We start from the raw sequence: 21,952 nt of genomic DNA on the forward strand, positions 1-21,952 counted from the left end.
ATCAATGACGACAGATCGGCTTATAGCAGTAAAAAAAACCTTAACTGTTGGTCCTGTTTGCTATTTCAGCGTCATCAGGATCGTAATGTATGGTCGAAAGTAGGATTTACCGACTTGAATCATCTAACAGCTGCTATGAAAGTTCACTACTCGTTATCGTAAAGATCACATTGATAACACCGAAGCTCATAAAACGTTTGGTAGGATCAGGAACGATGAATCTCTGGACCACACGCATGATGTTGCCAAAACGTATCACATTGCCCAAGTAATTAAGAAAAGAAAAGGGATGACAACGCTCATCGAAATCGTTTCTTTTTTAGGTATCCGCGGGCTGAGTTTCCGTGGGCTCGATGAATCAAAAGATTTTAATTAGAGAGGCAACTATAAGGCCCTGTGTTCATTTGTAGCACGGCGTGACAATTGTTTTGCAGAATTTCTGCACCAATCAAATGTCTTTACGGGAACATCGTCTGTAACTCAGAACGATATAATCAAGTTTGGAAAATTTGTCCTGCAAGAAATTGCTAAAGCGATAAATGAAGCTCCCTACGCTGCAGTTTTGATGGATGAAACGACTGATGCTGGACGGTTGACTCAGCTCTGCTGTGTTCTATGTTATGTTCAAAAAGACGGTACTTATGAAACATTTTGGTCTGTATGATGACTTTTAGTCTTAAGTTGGATTATTATTTCTATGTAAAATTTTGCGTATAATGATTCAATTAGGTATCCCGGTAGAACAGTTTGTTCGTCTCTTTGACGTTAGTAGCAACAAAACAGCCGCCGCACGGGTGGCTCAAGTGGACTTGTTCGTTGTGGATTTTGATTTGAATGGTGACAAATCAATCGCTCAAAGTTACAACGGCGCGATGTTAATATCAGACTATATTGGAGGAACACAAGCTTTTGTGAAAAATAACTTTCCTAAAGCTGAGTTTATACACTTCCGAACCTATATTCTCAATCTCGAGGTACTCTATTCTTGTTCTGAGGAAACATGTATCTGCGAATTTTGAAGAACGCTATCATCCCTTGCAGGATTTTTCCCCAATCAACTAAACGGAACGAAGCATTGAGAAAGCATATCGATTCCAAAAATTCCTAACGTTTGTCGTACAAAATGGTCATACAATTCTCGTTCAATCAACGTGGTCGTGGAATTGTATCAATCAAATTCAAATTGGGATGGGGATACATGTGTTACTGCCCGTGGTTTACATAGATTTTTTACCGGAGTTCCAAGCAATTTTTCTACTAAAGGTTTTTGCTGACATCTTCACTTCTACTGACGTGCCATATAGTGTGTTTCAGCACAAATATTTGGATGCTATAGAATGCAACAAAAATGTTCAATCTTGTCGCACTGAGATTAAAAAGTTTAAATCAGTCAAGCATTTTGAAAATTTGTATGACGCTTGTGTAGAGGTTTACAAGGGTGATGATAATTTGATAAAAGTCTTCTACCAGATATTACATGATGCAATAATAAACAGGGTTCTTAAGGAGTTAGAGCACAAATTTCGTTAGCTAGAATCCATCAAACATTTTGGAATACTGAACAGCACGAGTCGTCCCTGGAATTAGCGGAATATGGAATAGGCAGGTTCCTGGCACTCAGTATTAGTCGTATTTAAGCATAGCTGTTCTTCAGTTTGATGCTGATCTGTAAGAAATAGCGTTTTTAAATTTATATTCAGTGTCTCCTGATAATCTACAGGGTAAGCTGTCTGTCGTTTCCAGTCTATCCTTACTCTTTTTCCTGGTGAAACATCAAATATTTCACCTGCCTGACAATGTTACGTCAACGAACTCGGCCCATGGCAGCTTGTCTCCAGTTTCTTAAGTGTTCTACACTTTGAAGATCTCGCTCCACTTGGTTCAACCACTTAGATAGTTGCGCGCCTCTACACCTTGTACCGGCCGGATTTAAGACGAACACCATTTATAGGGGACTGTTGTCCGCCATTCTCACAACATGTCCCGCCCATTGTACCCTTCTAGCATTAGCGACTCCCAGGATACTGGGCTCACCGTAGAGTTGCGCCAGCTCGTGGTTCGCTCTTCGTCTCCATACGCCATCTTCACATACTCCGTCGAAGATGGTTTTAAGCACACGCCGTTCGAAAACAGGCACTACTTGCGAGTTCTCTTCAAGCATTCTCCATGTTTCGTGCCCGCAGAGGACTATCGCCTAAATGAACTATATATGTTTCAACAACGAAATGCTAAAACAAAGTCATAGAAAAACTTGTGAATTCAAAAAAACGGTACGAGAAACGCAATCAAAATAAGAATCTTACATTTTGTATTTGTATTTGTATTTGTGAGGTATAGAAGGGGGCCAAGGGCCGGGTCACTGGTGTTATGAGGCACCATTCATGCTATACCAGTGATAAGAGGATTGGCATCACAGCCTCAGTGGCCAGCTGGTCAATTAAATTCTGTGTAAATAACTAGAATAACCCTGGGCAAGTTGCAAAAATACTGTCTTGTTAGGGTAGCATCTTGGCAAGACCCCTGAGTTATAACTAGTCAGTTAACTGCCGAAGGATAAGGAAAGGCAAGGATCTCTGAAGGTTAATAAGTGTGTGTAAGTGTGAGTGCGTGTGTGTGTAAATGTATGTGCATCTGTTTGTTTGTTGAGTTTAGTATGCTGACAAACAATGATCATAATAATAAAAATATTGATATTAACAATAATAATCGTAACAATTATAATAATAAAAAAACGGAACATAATAATAACAACATATGCTAATCAATAAACAAAAACAGACATGATAAAATAATACTTAGCTTTGAAAACGAATAACTGTGGTTCCTTGATCAAATTTCGCTGTGTTGGTGAATTCAATTCATATCTAACCATCTAAACTCGAAATTTTATTATGAAACTCGGAATAAAAAAAAAATGAAAATATTAAAAAAAACGAAAAGGGAAAATGAAACAGAATGTATATATGAACGATGTAGTCGATAAAGAAACCACGTACCCGTTTACTAAATGATACTACATACAACAATACAACTTTGCACATGGAACTTATAATAAAAAGTGAAGCATTTAATTTCACGCGCAACTACAGTCCATCCATGAATGCATAAGTCACGCTGCCAGAAAAAAGTAAAAGCATTAATTCATTTTATCTAATAGGTAACGAAGTATCATGTGGGACTGTAATGCATTCATGGATATAGATAAGAAAAGAGCTTACACTATGTGGTCTGGTCCACGTGTGAGAAAAATTCTTTAGTGTTAATTAATATTGTTAAAAAACTCTCTCACATAGGAGATTGCCGAGATCAGAGTAGGAAAGACTACAACATAGGTATCTGACTCTCATCATCTCCCTTAGCTCCCATCCGCCACCCGGGAGCACGCGCCCTTGGGCTGTCAAAACTCTCATACAATAGTTTTGTGGCTCCATCTTAGGATTCCGTAAAGCTATAAGAACCCGAGATAGGAGCTCAACCACCAAGCCCAGGGCAATTAAAATAAGAATCTTACAGACACAAAATTCCACTCAAATCTAAGAGGATGCTACCATAGACGAATTTGCGTGAAATTCCTCAAAGTATTTCTGTTAAAAGGTCTGATGTCTGCGCAATTCCGAAATCGATCTTTTGAAGCACAAAAACTTTTACCATAATTGATAAGCAAGCAACTTGAATCATTTTCGGAGGTTATGGACAATCGTTATCTCACCTCATTTCTGAACAAAGATTTTCTTTCTTGTATTAATGACATCGTTGCTCAATTTGTTACAATAGCACGCTTTTTCACTTATAGAAAATCATGAATCCGCTTAGGCGGGCCGTGCTGAAAAAAAGCAACAATAAAAGCTTCTCAGTTCTGCACACAGGGTAGTATTTTGAAGGTCACCGAAAAATATCGCAAAAATATGGCAACTGGCTGTCTGAGTTCGACTCTGCTCCGTGTCACGCTGCCGCCAACGGAGACGTCAACGGAATCTTAACGCCGTCGTCGCCTCATTCACTACGATCGGGTGTACCGTACTTTAAAGATGAGTAAAAGAGGATGGAATCTATGGGGCGGAAAAGGCTACTTTTCATCGTTTCCTGATTCAAAATTGCATACCGTGAAATTAAGCCAATTAGTGATGCAGCAGGTAGTGGTCTTCACAAGGAGCGGAAAACTGCGTCTGCGGCAAACAAGTCATTACGCCTTTCCATCTTACATTTGAACTTTCGAAGCCGGGATTTTGACGCAATCGACCCACATGTGCTCGAGCATGGTTGTATGTTCGTGCGTATAAAACTAGATCGAGCGTGTAATCACGTGGTGTCTGTCACATGGAATTTGTTTCGATCGCGAGGGGTCTGTCGTGATGCGAGAATGTAAAATAGTAAAGGTCAACCACTTAGCTAGCGAGAGACAGACGGGTTCGTGGAGCAAGGTGTGTGCGATGGGTCACAGTCAACATTTGTTTCGGATTCAAGTAGAATGGTAATCATGAGATTTTTTATACTTAGAGTACTGTTCGTCAGGCGCTCGGGCACAAAATTATTATTAAGTACTGCCTTATAAAACCTGTTTTAATCAAATTAAAGGAAGCTATAAAAAGGCCAGGAAAAAATATTTCGACAACTCTGCCTTAATCAACTGTTAAGTCGTATTTGTCACTATAAATCACGAACATCGATAATATATGGTATTGACTATTCTTTCAAATCCTACAAGAAAGAAATATGCCAGCGACATTTAATTCTATTATCTACATTTTTATATTCAACAATTTCCTTTCTTTAGTAATAATTTATTTTCATTGCAATTTCTCAGCTTGTAAACGAGGAAAAAATCATAGTCAAAAAGCTAGCTGAAAGTAACATCGCTTATCAGCGGTATTTTTTTTACGTGCTACACTGAGGCGTGATCGAAGACTCTTTCTTGTTCTGCTTCAGAAAGCTGCGCAAGCCCAATCTTAAAGCTCAAACATCTCGATAGTCTAACGATCAAACGGGTTCCGATTACAAGGTGGACCGTTACTCGAATAAAATAAGTGATCACCGTTTCTTAAAACTAATACTTTTTTTTAGTTCATCTTAACATTAATCACAATGAGAATTATTTAATCTAGTTTTTTTGCAAATATTTCGTCTTTAACCGTTTCCGTTAGGGATAGTAACGACTCTAGGCGTTAAAATTCGACATAAATGTTATAAAAAACATTTAAAAATTACGTGTTGCATTAGAAGGCGAGATGAAGTCGAAACAAACAAACAAACAAAAAATCGCAAAATGATTATATGTGTTAACACCCACAGTGCATGATCTGCGAAACAAAAACACATCGATTTAACACAATAGAGCACATATTGGCAGCGCGTAGTGTGAAAATGACTTTGGAACACAAATGGAATACACGAATACGTGAATACGTTTTGCATAACCTGCGACAGGAGCTGTGTTAAAGCTGATTCAAACATGCAACTGACTTTGCTCAGGCCTCTAGCGTCGATGTGATGTGTACCTAACTGAACTGATTAACTAAGTTAGCGTATTTTTCTTCTACCATCTAGCGTGTGCAAGTGCAGTTTTCAGTTTCAGTTGTGAGTTATGAAGTTTTCGTTTATTAAAAAAGGTGTTTAGTGGTATTGATATTAAATCAAAATACTTCGAATCATTTCAAAAACTGGATTTTCTTAATTTTGACTAACTTTACAATTCTTCAAATCGACTACCACGAATGCTACCACTAATGGAGATTTCCTGATAGTCGTTACTTTCTTTAGTATGTAATAATTGTGTTTCTTCCCTGAAATGGAGTAAACTCGCAACGTTTTTCGCGATCGTGCAAATTCCTGCCGATATGAAATATCCGATTTTTATCAATATCTTGCGCTATTCCACACAGCCCTCAAAGGGCGTGCGAAGGATTTTGTGAACTGTTTCAATGTATAAACTAGTCGAATGTGTATGAATGTTAAACAACAGAATCTTTGCGTATCCTAAAAATGTAAAAAAGAAGATATGAGTTATAAAAAAGTGATGGCTTCATGACGAGTGTCGTTGGTTCGATTGAATAAAAAAAAGTTCGATTAGGTTATATCAGAGCAGTACTGGAAAGTTAGCAGCAACTAAAAACAAAACTTTTGGGCAAACATATTATTTAAAAAGCTGAACATAAAATGATAAACAAAAGTTCTCAAGAAGCGGCGGTTGTCGTGGAAAGCAAATAAAAAGACATAAAATAAAAGCATTAGCGAAAACAAGCAAAGCGTATTTACCACATGTAATTCTCGGTTTGCGGTGCCCTCATGACTCCCACGCCGCCACCGAGTCGTCGATAGTTCATACAACCACAAAGGCGCCACTGATTCGTTTCCGGATCGTACACTTCAATGGTCTTCAGATAGGCGGTACCATCGAAACCCCCGACGGCGTAGAGCTGACCATTGACAACTGCCAGACCAACCTGTTGAAAAAAAAGGCCAACAAAATGACGATTTAGTGTAGTTTATATATTCACAGAACAAAATAATTTTCGCTTATAGGGATTAAATTTTTAAGTACATATTAGAAGACCAGCCTTAAGCAGTCTGAGGAGAAGAAAGATAGTGCATTCTCTCTTCGATACTTCTAAAGTTAGCAGTGAAAATTAAATTTAAATTCTGCCAGAGTAAGAAGCTGACGAAATGAAAGTTGATGACAACACATCAAGTCAAAATAAAACTGCTTTTTTAAAAAAGAAAGTCCTTCATCTTAAGGTTGAGTTCCCGGTGAATAACGTCGAACATATTGTGATAAAACTCCAAGTTCCCAAAGTTGGTAAACAGAGATAGGTTCTCTTGTCAGATACGGTTCACTGATGACCCTAAACTAGAAGTTACGCTGCAGTGTCAGCATTTCATCCATGACCTGATTAATCATCACCGACACTAACGACAACGGCCAACGATGCATCAACTTCGCAGCTTCCCGAGGCTTAGTGATTAGAAGCACCTTCTTTCCGCGCAAAGATATCCACAAAGCCACCTGGAGATCACCTGACCACCAAACAACAAACCAAATTGACCACGTTCTCATTGATGACCGATTTTTTTTAAAACATCACAAATATACGCTCCCTTCGGGGTGCGGATATCGACTCAGACCACCACCTAGTAGCATGTGCGCTCAAAACATTTCACGATCTTTGACACGCGTCAGAACCGTCCTCCTCGGCCAAACATCCGGCAGTTGACCAGCCCTCAGGCTGCCGAGAACTACGCGCGCCTACTCTACGAGGCACTACCTTCCACGGAAGAATTATGTGCTTCGACTCTCGACGATGGGTGGGGGAAGTTACGCTTGGCCAATGGAGAGATCGCAACCGCGGCACTAGGTGTGGTAACTTCGAGCCGACAAAATGACTGGTTTGACGGAAAATGCCAGCAAGCGATGGAGAGGAAGAAAATAACTTGGAAAAAACATCTAAGCATCGCCACAAGAGAGAACGCGGCCAAATACTGACGAGCTCGAAATGAGTTGACCACGATTCTGAGGAGGAAGAAGCGCCAGCAGGAGGACAGAGATCGTGAAGAGCTGGAGCAACTGTTTCGGGCTAACGATACGCGCAAATTTTTCCAGGTGAACCAATCCCGCGAAGGCTACACACCGAGTCCAGATATGTGTAGGGACGTGGGGGAAAACCTGATCACAAGCGAGCGCGAGGTTGTTGACAGGTGGCAGCAGTTCTTCGATGAGCACCTCAATAGCGGAGCAACGGAAGGAGGCGGAAGGGAAGTTATCCTTGCAGTGCCTACAAACGACAGTAGTGTCCCAGTTTCCGATATCCTGGAGATCAAACGGGAAATTAAGTCATTCAAGAACAACAAAGCCGCTGGCAAGGACAGGCTACCGGCAGAGCTCTATAAACATGGGAAAGAGACACTAGCAACGGCACTTCACTGGGTAATCTCTAGGATTTGAGAGGAAGAGAGACTACCGAAGGAGTTGCCCCATCTATAAAAAGGGCGATCGGCTACAATGCAGCAACTACCGCGGCATAACGCTGATCACCGTTGCCTACAAAGGTCTCACCCAGATTCTACTCCGCCGTCTATCTTCTTTAGCGAAAGGATTCGTTGAGCGGGGGCCTAGTGTGGTTGGTAACGTCTCCGCCAACCACGCTCGACGCCTGGGTTCGAATCCCACCGCCGACATAGGTGTCGATGGTTGTGAGGTGGCGTGATCCACTCACAACCAACCCAACTGGTCTAGATTCAATCCTAGACGACACCGGGAGATTTTCTGAGGCGAAAAATCTCTGGGATCACGCCTTCCATCGCATGAGGAAGTAAAGCCGTTGGCGCCGGTCCGTTAATAAACGGGTCGTGAGTTAGGGTCCTGGGTGTGGAGTCGCCTCCCTGGGCGTCGGTGATTGGCCACAACAGTGGCGGAACTAGACCGACGGAAAATAAGCGAGAATAAAAAAAAAAAAAAAAAAGGATTCGTTGGAGAGTTCCAAGCGGGCTCCTTGGGCTTTTTACTCTCCGGAGATCCTTCAGAAAAGTCGGGAGTACAACGAGCCCACACATCATGTTTTCGTGGACTTCAAGGAAGCGTATTATACAGTCGATCGAGAGCTATGGCAAATAATGCACAACTACGGTTTCCCGGATAAACTGACACGACTTACCAAAGCTACATCAGACCGAGTGATGTGTTACGGAGGACATACGCGCACTGGCCGTATTTGAACGAAAAGTGTTGCGGACAATATTTGGCGGAGTACAAACCGAAAGCGGAGAGTGGCCTAGGCGTATGAACCACGAGCTGCAGGCTAGGCTGCTGAAATAAAATATAATAGCAACACAGGGCTCTGGTAGTAGCCATCATATGCAAGCCGTAGTTCGACCTAAAGCCGCTCGTGCTCGTTGTGGAAAACGTCAAAAGCTGCTCGCGACATTCATTTGGAGAAAGGTAAGGTTTAAGGCATAGCATACGACAGCCGCCAGTCTATCCAGGATGCATAATTTCGGTGCTGGCGGGTCCAGTATTGCAACCGGTACTGGAAGTTCGCCAAATTTTCTAAGGTCAGAAAGGGAGGGCGAAGAAACCACAAACCACGGCCGTATTCTCAGCCAAGATGGGGAAGGCAGAGCCGAAGTGTGAACGCTTTGTGGTCGGAGAAAGAGCAGACATGAGTATGTGCTGCTCGAAGATGATCGAGTAGTCCAGTACACGCAAAAACGATCAAGACGGGGTCGTGCATTTCTGCTTATAAAGGTGAAGCCGGTATCACAGGGGCAAAATCTTTCCCACACTTCGAGGAGCTGTAGTTGTTGCAAGCTATTCAAAGTGACGAGCGAGTCTTTTGGCAGGATGAATCACACGGACGGAGCCACAGTTGAAATCGCCCATCAGAATTACAAGTGTGCTTTTAAAAAATTCTTCCCGAGCTGCTCGCAGCGCAAATTCAGGAGGAGCATAAACGTTGGTGATAGTGACGTCTTGCACTCGTCGGGCAGTAAGTTCACCATCCAAACTTTTTTCAACGTGTAATTGCTGTATTTCTTTTCGCGTGATCTACATTTGCGACAGCTGTTTATTTTCCACCTCTTGCAGACATACTCTATCGAGATTTTGAATGTTGACCAAGGTTTGTGAATCGTTTAACTATGTTTGATTCGTAAAAGTGTTGATGTTGATGGAAACTACGTTGTAGGATGTGAAAGCCATACAAATGTTTAGCACTCCTTCAAATCGTTGTCTTAAGCGGGGGCCTAGGGTGGTTGGTAATGTCTCCGCCAACCACGCTCGACGCCTGGGTTCGAATCCCACCGCCGACATAAGTGTCAATGGTTGTGAGGTGGCTTGATCCACTCACAACCAACCCAACTGGTCTAGATTCAATCCTAGCCGACACCGGGAGATTTTCTGAGGCGAAAAATCTCTGGGATCACGCCTTCCATCCATGAGGAAGTAAAGCCGTTGGCGCCGGTCCGTTAATAAAAACGGGTCGTGAGTTAGGGTCCTGGGTGTGGAGTCGCCTCCCTGGGCGTCGGTGATTGGCCACAACAGTGGCGGAACTAGACCGACGGAAAATAAGCGAGAATTAAAAAAAAGTAGGAGGTTGTATCCAAGACACGACCGCATAAATGACGTAGAACTACGTACACTATTAACAAATGCATTGAGTGTTTCATTACCCTAGTAACACAACTGTTTTTATCAAAGTTTTATAGCGCTTTTTTTGGCAGTATTGAGCGCTATAAAACTTAGATAAAACCAATATTTTTACTTGGGTAATGAGTTATAATATTATTTGAGGTTTTAGTCACCGTATAATTTTATTCCCTTTGGATGGTTGATTTTTCTCGGTGAAATATACACACTATGTTTGTTTTAACATGACGTTTCGGCGTACTGTTATTCAGCCATCGTCAGATCTAAAATTTTTTTTCAACATTAGTTACACAACACGTACTACACAAATTTTTATTTTCAACTTACATGACAAAACAACATTCTTCTCCCACCAGTGTGGTTTGCTTACTGACTTTTTTTGTTAAATTTTTTTTTTTTAATTTATTACTCATATACTTTCACCTGTGTTGGTAACTTTTAATTTTCTGTAACGGTATGAGATATTGCTCGGATCTTACTCACTAAACCATTGTAGGCTGAATAAATCCCCCCACATTCGCGTTGCATATTAACCGTTCTCTCGTCACCCACCCGCCGTACGTGAAACGCCTCCGCAATGGTTCTGCTCTCCTGATTCTCGATGCGTTCCAATATTTTCGTGTTGTCAAAGTCAAAATTGTGTCCATGATCCAGGTGATGCTGTACTTATCCTGTTTTTGCTTCTTTTTTCCGTATGTCATGTTTGTGTTCATTTATTCTTGTTTCCAACATACGCCCTGTTTGTCCAACATAAACTTTGCCATCATCTGTGCCACACGGAACCTCATATACGACATTTTTTGTTTTCATTTTTAGGATCGGGTCCTTAAGGCGGCTAAATATCGTGTCTTTTATCTTGCCACCCGGTTTATGCGCTAATGTTATTCCCTGCTTATTTAAAATTTTTGACAATTTTTCGCTCAGCCCTGGAATGTAAGGAGCGGAGATAAATCTTTTTCTTGATTGCTGCTTTTGTCTGTCTGAAGGGAGTTGTAATGCTTATGTGTTCGTTTTTTAATTATTTTCCGTATAAACCATTCCGGGTACCGATTGCACAGAAGAATTTCTCTCACTGCTGTTATTGTGCACGGTCTTTGATTTGCATCTGTGAGCTTAATTGCTCGATCGACTAACGCGATCGCTGTGTTGCACTTGTGTGCAAACGGACTTTCTGAATGAAAATCTAAGTACCGTCCATTTTTCTGTTTCGGTGCCCAAATCTTTGCTATTTTTCCCTCTCTTCTGTAAAGCATCATGTCTAGAAACCTAAGCTTTTGATTCTCCTCCCTCTCAATCGTGAACATTAATTTTTCATGATAAGCATTGAAGGTGGACAAGATGACGTCAATGTGTTGCTTATTGGCTATACAGAAGCAATCATCCACATATCTACGATATATTTTCATATATATTCCCTTCTCTTCTAGTTTATTAATGCTATCCTGCTCTAATCTTTCCATCACTAGATCTGCAACTACTGGAGATAACGGCGAGCCAATCGGAACGCCGAAATTCTGCCTATAGAAGACACTTCTGTACACGAAGAACGTAGATCCCAATACCAGTTTGATCGCCGCTATGAAGCTGCCCTTGTCTATTGGTGTGTGGTCCTCTATCTCGTTCCATCGCTGTTCAACACATTCTATTGCGTAGTCCACCGGTACATTTGTGTATAGTAACGTCACGTCCAACGAGAACAAAACCTCATCCTCGTCCGTCTGCACTCCTGATATTTCATTGGCGAATGTGAAGCTGTTAATTATGTGTGCTTCTGTTTTCCCCACGATTTTCCCTAGGATGTTTGATAAATATTGCACCAATTTGTATGTGGTGGACCCAATGGTCGAAACCACCGGTCTCAAGGGCCTACCTGGTTTGTGGATTTTTGGCAGGGTTATAATGTCTACTAATGAAGTGTTGTGAATTTCGTGAACCGGATTCAGCAGTTAGCAGATCGTGCCGAGTTGAAAACCATACACAGCACACAAATCATACCATATCATAGACACACACACATCATACCATATCATTATCCCATACACACATCATACCATATCATACACACATACACACATGATACCATATCATACACACACAGCAAGCAAGCGACCAATCAAAGGACGTTATTTTTGTTTCAACAAGGCTTGACAATTTTCAATAGTGCAATAGTTCGTAGATTCAAACAACATTTTTCTGCATTTTGGCAGATGCGTGTATAATTTTCCAATCGATTACTGCAAGAATGAAGAAAATCGGTTGAAAACCAACCGACCTATAAACATTTGAAAAGGGACAAATTTCGTCCCAGTTTTTCAGTTTGCATCCCTGTGTGGTATGCTAAAGTAAAACGTAATTCTAAGTCAAAAAAATCGTCTTTATCGTCGTGACGAATCTTTTTGCATTTCCTTGTCTCCCACGGTTTTTCTTGCTGCTCGCGGGAGTGGAAGATTCGTCCGTCTCATTGCCGTTCGTCGTTTTGTCCCGTCGATAATGGTGATTTTAGCGAAGATTGTCTGCTGGATCCTGACGGCATGTTTTGGCTTGACGATTTTGCCAGTTCGGGATAGTGTCCCGAGGTTACTGGCAGTGGCAGTTGTTTTTGCACAGCTGATTTCTGACTGGTTGGTGTAGTTTTGGACGGCTTCACCGCCATTGGCTTCATCGTATTAGGTTTTCACGGTTTTCACATATGATGCTGTAGTTGTGGACCCATTTCTTTAGTGACGTTAGCGATAACTCTTCTGGACTGAAAACTTTTTGTTTTGGACACTACAGATGCCCGGGTGTGTTTGCTCGTGACAGTGACGGCGCTATTGCAGTAACCCTTCATAGATAAATAAAGCCAGCACTTCGTCGATAAAAGCCCACGATTCGATGTTTTGTGATACTGCCAGCGCGATACCTCTATACTCATGGCCTACCCCGAATATTAGCTCCCGGATAGAGAGCACTGTGCCCTAACGTTTCAAGAAATCAAAGACTTTTTCTTCGGTGACATTTCCCCGGGAGGATCATATACTCGCACTTCTACACTTCAACTTTCATAGCGATGCGGAGTTTATATTTTTTACCACTGTACTCCACTTCAGGTTTATCGGCGTGTTCTTCGACCATTTTTGGACCAAGGCCAGGTCAGTGGTCTTCACAATGGCGCATGACTCATCTTTGTGACACTGTAGTTTCATCACATCTTCGCTTTTCAGTCCCAACACTTTGGCAAAATTCGTAATTTTTTTATACTATGGCATCAAAAGTTAATTTGAGTAATCTATTGTGAACGTATTCCCGTGCCACATATTCAAAATTTATCATATCTGATTGAGTGTTTTCCTGAAATGTTTTCCGGAATGAACATTCATTCTGAGGTTTAATTTTGGGGTCTAGGTTGAAAAAAATTCCTTATTGTTTTTCAGTTTTGTCGGATGTTTCCTGATTTTCCATATTTTCCCGAGTTTCGCCATCCTGAAAACTGTTAGCCACCTTTTCTCCAGTATCTGCATTATTTGTGATTTTGGCCAACGTATTTTGATCACCTCATCTGGCTTCTAATGACATAATTTTGAAACTATTGTTTTCGCCATTTTTCCCACTCGCGAAGCAAACCACTCAAACTGAAGCACGCTGTTCTCACACAATGTATCACAACGAACAGCACAGATCGTTGTTTAAATTCTCACTTCCTTAAAGTGTTTCTCACTTGGGGACATCTTTTGAACTCACTCCGTTTTCGCTTTCACTCTATGCGCCTGTTGATTTTCGAAACGTGTAGGGGTACCATTCTCGTTTTAACGTGACAGTGCAAGCAACTAACAGCACCATTGAAAGCAATTATAATCATTCTCGTTCATACGAATAAATAAAACGGCCCTTATCAGGATCACCACATATTTAACTGAAGAGATTGATAAACAACACTTTGTGTAGTTCTACGTCAAGCCTGCGTTTGTGCACATAGACACTAACCCTTATACTTGTTTGTTAAATTAACTGTTTATTTTTTCTTACTTACCCCACTTCTCCGGGACGTCATCGCCACGATCGGACTCCATGAGTTCGTGTGCGGGTTGTATCGTTCCGCCGAAGACAATTCCATGCAGTCATCTCGACCGCCAACCGCGTAGATGAAGTTGTTAAACACAGCACACCCCAAATGCTTCCGCCTGGTCGACATAGGACTGACGGCACACCACTTGTTCTGTCGCGGGTCGTACCTCTCGACCGTATTCAATGGACACTGACCATCCGAGCCACCGATGGCGTACAGATAACCGCCGAGCACAGCGACGGCCACACCAAGCCGACGCGTGGTCATCGGTGCTACCTTTGACCACTTATTCTCCTTCGGATCGTACCGTTCGACATGATTCAAACACTGAACCCCATCTTGGCCACCGACGGCATAGAGAAACCCGTCCAACACAGCAACGCCAACACTTGTTCGACAGCTGGTCGTCGGAGCGACATCACAACTCCACTGATTTGTCTGCGGATCGTATCGTTCGATGCTATTCAGATAACTCTGACCATCGTGTCCTCCGACAGCGTATAACAGATCATTCAACACAGCAACACCTACGCCACAACGACGCTTGCTCATCGGAGCGACCATCTTCCAGTCTGCCGTCTCCGGGTCAAAGCGTTCGACAGAGGCAATCGCATCGCCTGAACACCAGCCACCAACAGCGAACAACACTTCACCTCGTCTTGTGGGTTTCCTTGGTCGTGTACGAGGTCCTTGCATTAGAGGTCTCTCTTGCGGAAGCAGCAAATAGTTTTTCGCTTCGTCTACTAAATCACGACACGCTTCATCGGATCGCACCAGCAAATCAGATCCTACTGTCCCAACGAGAAATTTTGGACTGAGCAACGGCATTCGTACGTGTTGCAACACCTGGGCCAAATGTTGACGACGTTCGGCAACATTGTACTTCAACCAGGCCATCACTGCATTGAAGACCTGCTCTTCGGAACGGACGTTTAACTCGTCACTGCAGATGATATCAACCAGTTGACCGACCGGTAACAGCAGGAACTCTTCGCTCTCCATCACTTCCTGAAAATTGTGCTGCGTGAATTTATCTGCAATTCGAAGCAGTTCGCGGCATGAGTGCGTATCAGCAAATGCCCTAATGCCCAAACAGTTTGTCGGATCTAACTGGCGCTTTAAGAATTCACAGCAAATGTCCTGAATCTCGGCCAATTGCAGCAAACATGCCGCTGGAAGCAGCGTCTGTACGTTGGACTCTTCGACGACGATGTGAGAAGTGTAACAAAAATCAATCAACAGTTCCATTGCGTTTTCATCGATATCTCTAATGGTCACCTCAGTCTGGCGAGATTCTTCCAACTCGCCGGTAAACATGGCCCGAAAGTACGGACTGCATGCTGACAAAATAACCCGATGGGCGAAGATTTTCCGCCCGCTTACATTTATCACCACGTCACACAACTCTCGATGCCGACGGAGCACGTTCAGTTCAGTTAGCGTAACACGCGGATGCTTTTCCGACGTGTGTGAAAGTCTGGAAAGGAAAATTTTTTCCAAAGGTTTATACAAGTGGATACTAATTTCTTTTTTTATTGATTTACCTCGCTGGAGACGGGGGTCGATCGGAGATCAGAACGTCGCCCATTCTGTTAGCCGCAAGGCGCAGCGGGGCAGAGGCCCAACCCCACACGGTATCTATCTGTAATAAGGAAATGAAATTATATTTAAAATAACATTTTCATTATAATAAATGCTATATTTTGAAACAGAAATAGCAAAATAGATCAAACAAACTTTCTGATCTCAATTGGAGCAGAATCAATTAAACCAAAATAACGTATTGCTAGCGCAACGCACACAACATTGAACGCGCACCAAAATAAAACAATTGGGGCGTAGTGCATTTTGCTGTTTTCCTTCACCTCATCAAAGAACCTCACATTCGCAGAGAGGAGGAAAAAAACTAGCCACTGACCTTTGTAACTTTTGCTGCAAACCCGAGCCCTACAAAGGAGCGAGGAAGCCTTCTTAGTTCAGCCTGCGGCACTCTTCTCTGGTATTTTCCGTGTCACGTTCAATCGAACTTCCAAGTTTTGCCCCGCAACCAGTAATTACAAGAAAAACCAGATGCGAAAAACAGCTCCCACAGCGAGACAACGAACGGGATTTTACTTCAGTAATGGTGGTAGTAAGGAGAGCTCAGCGAAAAAATGCGACCAGTTGAAACTTGAACGGAAGCAGCGTTTTACCGCCGCTCAAGGTCCGCATTTTTGGTGCAAATTGTGGAACACACCAGCACGTACATTGGATCGATTGATTTTTATGGTTTTGGGATAATTTTCGCGTTGAAAAACTAAATTTTCGTAGCACTACACTTCGTAAAGTAAAACTTCTCTTTCACAAGATGACTGCGTTTTGTCTTTCTTCAGTGGGTGTTTTCAATGACAGATGCAGAAAAGTGAACCAGGGTTGTACAAAAGAGATGCAGTACACTGAAACAAGAAGCATACCTTTTTGGAAACGGTCATTTAAGTAAGTAAGGAACCATTCAAATATTACATAACGCGGAATTTAGCAATTTTCATTACCCACCCACCCCCATGTAACGCAATTCTACATGTTTGCCACATGCAATATAACGCTTCGCTGGATACCCCCCCACCCCTGAGCGCGTTATGTATTATTTGAATGATCCCTAAGTACCTTTTTGGAAAAACAAAACTCCGAAGTAAATCATGTTTTTCTTTTACAAAAATAAAATCTAGCTTATGGTTTAACAGTACTCCTAATAATAAAAAAAAGTTTATGATTGCATTTTTGTGAATGAATTTAACATTTTCCTATATTTTTTATGAATTATGTTTTAGACTTGAATTTTGCTAGGTTTCTTTTACAAATTTGTCATTTGTCAAGACACCCGTGAATATAGAATAAGGCAGTCCACGAGTGACGTTTCACTGCTTGTACGTTTGTTATTGTTGCTGTTTTTCAAGCTGCAAAACCTAAACACGGCCAAAACCGAAATCTTTTAATGTCGGTAATAATATCAAAAGTGATTTTTTATTGTTGTATTTAGGCTTGGCACTCGCGATACTAGAGCTACCGATCGGATAGCGATTGTTTTTTACGCTTTTGGATCCGATCCAAGTTGCGACCGATCGAACATACATAAAGCTGTCATAAGTAGAAAACAGACTGAAAACAGCTGATCGCAACTGTCTCATGGATTGCCTTATTATCTCTACGCTAATGTAACCAAGCCTGCCAGATTTTATTTTGAAAACTCTGTATGAACTCGTAAAAATATCTGTATTTTTCTGTATTTTATTCGTGCGTCAAGTGCTTGGGGTTGTGTTAGTTAGGCTTGGAATCCGACCTTAAATCTCGCCTAAAACCGTTAAAAGGTTGGGGAAAATTTCTGAAAGAAAACTCACGTCTATAACCGTGTTTTTTCCTATGTACTCTCGAATCCCGCCTAGCCAAATGTCGGATGAACAGAAAAAAAATCAAAGAAGAGCAAGTTTCCGCTCAATTGAATGCCCGACGCCCAGCAGAAATCGAACAGAAATAATAAAAGAGCAAAAGAAGAGCTCTGGTCTAGATTCAATCCTAGCCGACACCGGGAGATTTTCTGAGGCGAAAAATCTCTGGGATCACGCCTTCCATCGCATGAGGAAGTAAAGCCGTTGGCGCCGGTCCGTTAATAAACGGGTCGTGAGTTAGGGTCGTGAGTGTGGAGTCGCCTCCCTGGGCGTCGGTGATTGGCCACAACAGTGGCGGAACTAGACCGACGAAAAATAAGCGAGAATAAAAAAAAAGAAGAGCGTTGGTCGCCGTCAACGCAAATACAATAGAATTACAATCAGGCGCAAATATTCCACGTGGGACGAAGAAACAGATTTTAAAGCCTACTCGCACCTATACAAATTCCCAGTCGGAACTGCTTGTGAAAAACGAATCGGATAGTTTAGCGGATTTGCGGGAAACGCATTCGAAAAACTGAAAACTGTTGTTCGGATGAAATATTTGTGAGGTAGAGATACCTGTGCTTTAGTACGAATATTTTGTGAAACATCACAGTTTCACACCGAAACTAAAAAAAATTTCGATTACTGAAATTCTGTACAAATCTGTATAAAAAATCAAAATTCTGTATGAATTCTGTATTCTGTATCATTTCTGTATCGTGATCAAAAAATCTGTATAATACAGAAAACTATCAATACTCAGATGGAGAGATATGCGAAGAGAATGTTGTGAGCCAAACGAACATGTCAAAATCTGAGCCAAACGAACAAGAAAGATAACACGTTAAAAGGTATTGCAATCAGGTACTCCCGTTAGAAGGTATTGCAATCAAGACTCCCACCGTCACCATCAGTTTTACGAGTCAAATGAAAAATTCAGTCCATATTGCGCTTTGAGAAGAGATCTGGCACCTCTGACATGTGAAACCTAGTCGCTTTCCACTTTTAGCCTAGTATTTATTTTCTAGAACATGTCGCCTTTCACTATGCGCTTTGTTTTGAATGGCGCCATTTCCCTTTAAAACGCGGTCTTTACTTTCGCCTATCAATTGACATGCTGATAATAACATATGAGTCCCACCTGCAGAAACTATAAATGCAGATAACGACGTTTACAGTTCTGATGAATTATTAATTTTGTCATATGCAGACGGAGCAACAAAAAGAGGGCGGTAGCATTCAAGCCATTCAATAAGGATAGGGTTACTTCTACCCACGGCCTAACACCAAAAATCACGACAAGATTAACATACTTACAGTGAATTTCGAGCTAAAAGCGAATCAACCAGCGAAGAGAATCGAGAGGTCCAACATTCCGTGTAAACGTTCTTCATTACTGGACACTGAAAGTGTGCCGCGAATAAGAGGAGGGGTGGTGGACAATGAAGCGTTGTGGAAAGCTGCTCATGCTCATCTTGCTTACAGGAAGGCCGTTAGATGTTTTAGGATTAGGACGCACGTACAGTGGTCAGGCGAATGCAATGTAAATCCGTTGCTCTCATGATGGGACCGTTACTCGTTAATCACAAAATTCCTCATCTACTGCCATTCAGTGCGGTAGGAGTCGACTATCTAGAACCGTTGAGGTGGCAGAACGGAGGAAATAATTACAAGCATGACTAGGAGGACTGTGCATTTGGATGTAGTCTTGACGGACATCTGAACGAGGACGCGTACAGGAAGTTATGAACGGAGCAGGTAAAAGAACGGTGGATTCAAAGTATACTGACGAGGTGGAGCGAATCTGGTAATGATGAAGATCCGGAATGGAAAATCCGGAAGTGCTAATATAAACAATAGAACAAGGAATCTTATCCGAACAATCAGTAGGTAAAAACAAACCAACTAATGGGAGTGCCACGTTCATTATTGCAAAAAACATGATAATTTCGAGGAAGCAGGGAGTGAAATGCCGTTCGAAAGACTTTCTTTTAAATTCCAACTGGATTTTAACATAGGGTTACCTCCGAATACCATTAAAAATAACGAAAAACGAATTATAATTTCCCAGAATCAATCTGCTGTTGCAAATATGACCGTTGCTGGTACTTCTAATCCTAATTTGGGAAAAATTTCGGCGTTGAAGATTACTCAATTTCGAATACCGATTAGTTTTATGAATTAACTAAGCTGCAGAGAACTGACCGTCTAACAATTTACACCAGTATCGGTATGAATTTGCAATAGACAATCTCGATTACAAGAATCAATGCCGCATCAGTTATAATGAGATCAGAAAATTCCGCTCCGAAACTGCTGAAAATGACTGTCCCGATTTATTAGTTATCAAATGTACATACCATTCAGTACATTTGTGTGCTTAGGACTATAAAAAAAAGACTCCATCTTATGTAGAGTTGTTATTTAGAAATTTATACAACCAGGAACCAGGTATTATAAAATGAATCTATACAAGCGGTATGTGGACGATTGCATGTGTGGAGTAAGCGTTGAACAGATTCAAATGGTCGTACACGTTCAACAGTTTTCACGACCATTTTCGGTGGAAATTGGTGGTTTTTACGGTGGAAATTGGAGTGGGTGATAAAGAAACAACCAAATTATCATAGCATGGCTACCAAAACAGCAGAATAGAAGATTTCTTCATCAAACAGCTCCTTTCAACACAAACAGAACACAGCGATCACAATTTTTGACCGGGCTTTCAAACTGTCTTGTGGAGGAAAATGGAGGGAAGCCCCCAATGAAACAAGAGAAATTATGAGAAAAAGTAGGATGTTGTATCCAAGACACGATCTGACGTATCTGACTGACGTAGAACTACGCACACTATTAACAAATGCATTGTAGTAGGTGTTCATTAATGAGTCATAAAGTCTACTAACGCTTGATTTGAGCTGCCTCAATAGTGGGGTAATAAAAACACTGAAAACACGAGCTGTAAAAGCTGTTCCACATTCTGTAAATTAGACGGCTGCTACAGATTTAAATTGCTACTATCCAGCACAGATTGCTCGTTTGAGTTGTCAAAAATTATTAACTCTCAATGACTTGTTTATTTGCCTTGAAAAAGGCATTTTGCTGGTAAAAATTGGATTAGCTGATGGCAATCTTTATGCTGCCCCAACAGTGGGGGAACAATGGCAGTCTGGCGAGACACGCTAAGAAGAACCGCGCTGCTACTGAGACATGATGACCAACCACAGCGCAAGTGATTTATTCAATTTGAAGGCAGCCACAGGCGCAACCCGCTGTTACTTCTGAGTGCTGTATCTGCTTTTACTGCTGTCAACGTTGTGGACGGTCCATCCAGCTCACCTTCCGACTAATGAATGTAGCTAGTTTTCCCAGAAACACTCTTTTATAGCCGAAGGGTGCTACGTAATAGGCCACGCCTTCCAGTTCAGTTGTCACATTCTCTAATGTTCTTTAGACGAATTATTCAACAATTCGCGTTTGATTTTTGTATCCAGCTAGTAAACACAGATGGTGCTCTCACACACGCAACGATATTACTCCTATCGTATTACGGCTTGTAATATCAAGCAAGCGATCTCGTTTGTCGCTGTCGCGTGTTGCATCATGTTGCAACTGAGCAGTTAAAAGACGACGCAATTCTGTTCATGCTGATTGATAAAATCGACTTTATATCAGTACTGCATATTCGAATTAACTGCCTGTGTGAATGCGTTCTAACAGGGCAGTTTGTTATTCAAAATCGGTTATGTTGATCGCAGCCTTTGTGCTGTCCCAACAGTGGAGGTATTAACTAAATAAGCTACAACAGAATTTGATTGCTAGGATCCCGCGAAGAATGTTTGCTTGTGTTGATGCTAGGAAATTTTCACCCTTCAATTACTTGTTTATTTGCCTTGAAAAAAGGCATTTTGCTGTTCAAAATCGGTTGCTGATCGCAACCTTTGTGCCCCAACAGTGGGGGAGTTAAGATACACGGACAACATGCACTGTGGAAGCTATTTTACCTTCTGTAAATCAGACGGCCGCGACAGAGGTAACTGCTAGAATCCGCACAGAATGCTTGCTTACGTTGTCAAAAATTATTAACTTTCAATGACTTGTTTATTTGCCTTGAAAAAAGGCATTTTGCTGTTCAAAATTGGATTTGGTGATGACGATCTTCATGCTGCCCTAACACGGGGGAATAATGGCAGTCTGGTGACACACGCTGAGAAGAACCGCGCTGTTCCTGAGACGTGGTGACCAACAACAGGGCTAGTGCTGCTGCTAAAGAAGGACGACTGCTGTTGACAACTTGTCGCTGTCCAGAACTATTATGAGCGGCTTCGGCTGAAACAGGCTCTTATATAGGCCAAATAGCAT

At 41.8% G+C, this 21,952-nt stretch overlaps 1 protein-coding gene across 1 annotated transcript; it reads right to left on the reverse strand.

Annotated features, from left to right (window-relative positions):
- Positions 1–4,725: 4,725 nt before the first annotated feature.
- Positions 4,726–16,552, reverse strand: LOC129723508 (kelch-like protein diablo). Its single transcript, XM_055677774.1, has 5 exons — positions 16,099–16,552; positions 15,725–15,822; positions 14,145–15,657; positions 6,253–6,440; positions 4,726–5,973 (listed from the first exon to the last, which is right to left on the reverse strand). Exons 2-5 carry the CDS (start codon positions 15,766–15,768, stop codon positions 5,949–5,951), a joined length of 1,770 nt encoding a protein of 589 aa, XP_055533749.1. The 5' UTR covers positions 15,769–15,822; positions 16,099–16,552; the 3' UTR covers positions 4,726–5,948.
- Between the last annotated feature and the right edge of the window lie 5,400 nt (positions 16,553–21,952).

Source organism: Wyeomyia smithii, chromosome 2 (genome assembly GCF_029784165.1).
Source record: "Wyeomyia smithii strain HCP4-BCI-WySm-NY-G18 chromosome 2, ASM2978416v1, whole genome shotgun sequence".
Taxonomy (NCBI): domain Eukaryota; kingdom Metazoa; phylum Arthropoda; class Insecta; order Diptera; family Culicidae; genus Wyeomyia; species Wyeomyia smithii.

Excerpts from the sequence above, each read along its gene's own strand:
- LOC129723508 (XM_055677774.1), bottom strand. The coding sequence starts at position 15,768 with ATGGGCGACGTTCTGATCTCCGATCGACCCCCGTCTCCAGCGAG. Across the intron at positions 15,658-15,724 it reads CGACCCCCGTCTCCAGCGAG|ACTTTCACACACGTCGGAAA; the intron begins GTAAATCAATAA and ends TTTCCTTTCCAG. Across the intron at positions 6,441-14,144 it reads TGACGTCCCGGAGAAGTGGG|GTTGGTCTGGCAGTTGTCAA; the intron begins GTAAGTAAGAAA and ends TTTTTTCAACAG.